The sequence below is a fragment of the Manihot esculenta genome, chromosome 15 (assembly GCF_001659605.2).
Source record: "Manihot esculenta cultivar AM560-2 chromosome 15, M.esculenta_v8, whole genome shotgun sequence".
In the NCBI taxonomy this organism is placed as follows: domain Eukaryota; kingdom Viridiplantae; phylum Streptophyta; class Magnoliopsida; order Malpighiales; family Euphorbiaceae; genus Manihot; species Manihot esculenta.
In genome coordinates this window covers 13,170,898-13,174,900 of record NC_035175.2, presented here as the reverse complement: position 1 = coordinate 13,174,900, position 4,003 = coordinate 13,170,898, and the positions used below count along the sequence as shown (strand labels likewise).

At 33.1% G+C, this 4,003-nt stretch overlaps 1 protein-coding gene across 1 annotated transcript; it reads left to right on the top strand.

Moving 5' to 3' along the window:
• The first annotated feature begins 1,053 nt into the window (after positions 1-1,053).
• On the top strand, positions 1,054-4,003 carry LOC110600956 (ribulose-phosphate 3-epimerase, cytoplasmic isoform). Its single transcript, XM_021737911.2, has 8 exons — positions 1,054-1,278; positions 1,403-1,407; positions 1,980-2,042; positions 2,216-2,322; positions 2,416-2,513; positions 2,652-2,744; positions 2,838-2,879; positions 3,623-4,003. Exons 1-8 carry the CDS (start codon positions 1,162-1,164, stop codon positions 3,776-3,778), a joined length of 681 nt encoding a protein of 226 aa, XP_021593603.1. The 5' UTR covers positions 1,054-1,161; the 3' UTR covers positions 3,779-4,003.

Sequence of the window (4,003 nt, the reverse complement as noted above, 5' to 3'; positions counted from 1 at the left end):
ATAACCCCAGGACTTTTTCTGTATCAGGCAAGTAGGACTGTGAAATGACTGGACCCGCAGTCTTTTCTTCTTGTGACCGGATTTGAAGAAAAAGGACAGAAATCTAGGAAAGAACTGGTTTTAAGGCTGAAATGGATCGAACAGGTCTGATTGAGTGATTTAAATAGGAGTCCGATCAGGAGGGTGAACGGGTTGGGTCTGACTTATTCGGGGACTTAGAAGCCTTCTGATTGTGATGAGACGGAAAAATCCAGCGGTTATCATTTACTATATTCTTATTTCAAATAAGGGTGAATATTTTGAAGAAATTTACTTTTTAAAAAGAATAATATAAATGTAATTAGTATATAAATTAATTTTCAAAAACGTACATTTCTTTCTAAATTATATATAATTTAAAACGTAACAAGTTAAATAACAATTTAAGACCATTTCAAAAAAAAAAAAAACAATTTAAGAAATTTTATTTTAATTAACTAAAAAATATAATTTATTAAATTTTACCTAAATAAATTAGTTCTTTGCATAAGAGAAGTAGAATTTTTTTTAAAGAATTTAATTTAATAGTTTATTTTTGAAAATAGTAAATAAATTATTTTATGGATATTTGATACAATTTATCTAACGGATCATGCATCAAATTTACTTATAAAATAGAGGTAGAAAAATTACTCTAAAAATAAATACTTTTTAATATAAATATATTTCATTAATATTTTGTTTGAGACTATTGATTTCGTAAAAAAAAAATCAAAATAAATTATTGAAAAATTATGAATGGATTTAATTCTCTTAAAACAAAAATTTTTTAATTTAAAAATAATTGCATTCTTTAATTTTAAATAAAATAATTAATAAAAAAATTTAATTATGAATAAATTTAAATTATTATTTAATCTTTATAATATTATAAAATTAACTAGTTAATTTTTGTATTTTTTCAAAATTTGAATTAAACATACAGAAACGACGACGTATTAATGATCGGACTAGCACCATATGTTTGACCCTCTAATATATTGTAAAATATATTAATATATTTGTAATTACTTTATTTGATTTAAGACGCTCAAAAAACTGTGTACACCCCCTATATCAAGCCGACACGACTGCGTTTATCCGGATCCGTTACAAGTGGAATCGGGTCAATAATCGGCAATAATGAGGGTGACGCCGAAAATCGCACCGTCGATGCTCTCATCGGATTTCGCGAACTTGGCGTCGGAGGCGGAACGCATGCTCAATTGCGGCGCTGATTGGCTTCACATGGATGTCATGGTACTTTCTCTTCTCTTCTTCTTTTCCCCCTTTCTGGTGTTTGTTAGATTCTAATTCTAATCCAACTTTATTTGGATTTCTAATTTTATTAAACAGTATGTGATCCTTCTCTCGTTTTATGCAGGATGGGTAAGTTAGATGCTTATTCTGGCATTGAGATTGAGTTCGTCCAAATTGGAATTTGAAATTCTGGTTCTTTTCCACTATCCAATTTTTTCATTCATGCTGATAGATGAAGTGATTTCAGTTTTCAAAGTAATTGTCAGTTGTGAGATTCAACGGTGCGATTAATCTAGCCAATGGGACATAGAAATGATGTTATGCCAATTTTTTTTAAGATCATGGTGATATTAGGAAACTATAGGAGTTGGATTAGTTCATTAAAAAATAGAAGATGGGAATTCTTGGATGAAATTTTTGGGTCAAGATAGAGCTGTGGCACGAAATGAGATATTTTTTTTAGATGTTTCATAAATCACACAAGACTAAAGCAGAATGCTGTATTTTATTAGCAATGGATGACTTGTGTGGATTGATATGTAATGTAAAGTTTTTATGTTATTTTTAAGGAAAATAGCTCTTGTTGTTAAAATTGACTTGTTATGTGCTTGCTAAGATGTAACAAAATATTTGCTTTGTCCATCAATGATCTTACTCTTCTTTTTCTTGGTGGATAAACGTGCATTTTCATTTTTGAATAGGCACTTTGTCCCGAATCTAACCATTGGTGCTCCAGTCATCGAGAGTTTGAGAAAACACACAAAGTAACGTCTTACAACTTTATACCTTATTTAAGTTCTTACTTTTGATCTTTTATATATTTTCAAAGTATTAACTACTAATGATCCATGACATTATGTTGTTTCTTTTGACCTTTATATCTTTTCAAAGTAGCATACTAATGATCTATTATGCTGTATGGTTATTTCTCTTCTAGGGCATATTTGGATTGCCACCTTATGGTCACCAATCCTCTTGATTATGTCGAGCCTTTTGGCAAAGCTGGTGCTTCTGGATTTACATTTCACGTTGAGGCATCCAGAGGTTTGTGATATTCTTTTCCAGCATAAAATTAAACGCCCCTCCCCCTTCTTTCTCTCTCTCTCTTGCAGCACATTCTCATGGATCATTTTGTAGAAAATTGGAGAGAACTGATCCAGAGAATCAAGTCAAAGGGCATGAGGCCCGGTGTAGCATTAAAGCCTGGAACTCCTATTGAAGAAGTTTATCCATTGGTATGAAATTTTTCTCTCCTGATCTCCTCTATTTCATAAGATAAAAGAATATGTTGCTGGTTTAATTATCAAGTTTTGTGTTCGTCATTTTGGTAGATTTGATTCTTTGAGATACGTAACGGATGTTGTATCTCACAGGTTGAATGTGAAAATCCTGTGGAAATGGTCCTTGTCATGACTGTGGAACCTGGATTTGGAGGACAAAAGTTCATGCCTGATATGATGGATAAGGTGTCACGACATCTCTCTCTCTCTCTCTTTCTGGTACTCTGGTTACCGGTGCCTTTATGATTTCCTCACCTTTGTTTTATTTCTTGTTATTAGGTAAAGACGTTGAGGAAGAAGTACCCATCCCTTGATATAGAGGTGAGTCCATTTCTGTTTATTATCTTTATCTGTTAGGCGCGTCTGAAATGAATTCCTGATTCCTGGGCTTCCTTTTAGATAAGCATGCATTACTTTGCTTAACTGCATCATCTTATGCTCTTTTTCCAACGTGGTTATTGCTTCTACAAAGACCTATTTGGTATTGGGATTTCAAGAATTTAAAGTAACTTGAAAACTTATAGATAACTCTTGGTTTGAAAGCATTTTGGTAGTTTTCTTAGGCTTGGTAAGACCAATGCTTTGTTACCTTCATGGAAGCATTTGAAATTGTTTGAAACCCTGAATGATGGTTGCTTGGTGTTATCCCTAATTTAAACCTTTTCATGTGTGGGTTTCCTCATGATTAGCTCTTATGTGGACTAGTTGTTTATAATCTGTTAACTGAAATCATAAAGCTCGTGATTTCCAGTGTGTGTGTGTGTGTGTGTGTGTGTGTGTGTTGTTACCTTCATGGAAGCATTTGAAATTGTTTGAAACTCTGAATGATGGTTGCTTGGTGTTATCCCTAATTTAAACCTTTTCATGTATGGGTTTCCTCATGATTAGCTCTTATGTGGACTAGTTGTTTATAATCTGTTAACTGATATCATAAAGCTCGTGATTTCCAGTGTGTGTGTGTTTGTGTGTGTGGAGTGCACATGCATGTCAAAGAAATTGAGAAAGATAATTTTCTTCATGCTTGCTTGCATGATCTTTTATTAAAATGTGACAAATTTTTGTAGGTGGATGGTGGCTTAGGGCCTTCAACAATTGACATGGCAGCTTCAGCTGGTGCAAACTGCATTGTGGCCGGAAGTTCAGTGTTTGGAGCTCCTGAGCCGGCCCATGTAATATCACTTATGAGAAAGAGTATTGAGGACAGTCAGAAAAACAACTGATGTTCATCCAGTCAAGATACATCATGATTCGATTTGAGAAGGACAAGACTATGTTTTTGTTCGTTTTGTTTCACTCTTCCATCACTCATCTTCCCACACAGATGCAACTTTGTATGGTAATAAGACTCACAGAAAACCTTCATAAAGTTCTGAGTTAATTGATACATTTACCGTGTGAAACTGTTTGATCAATATCCTACATTAAGATCTATCCTTTTTGCTGAA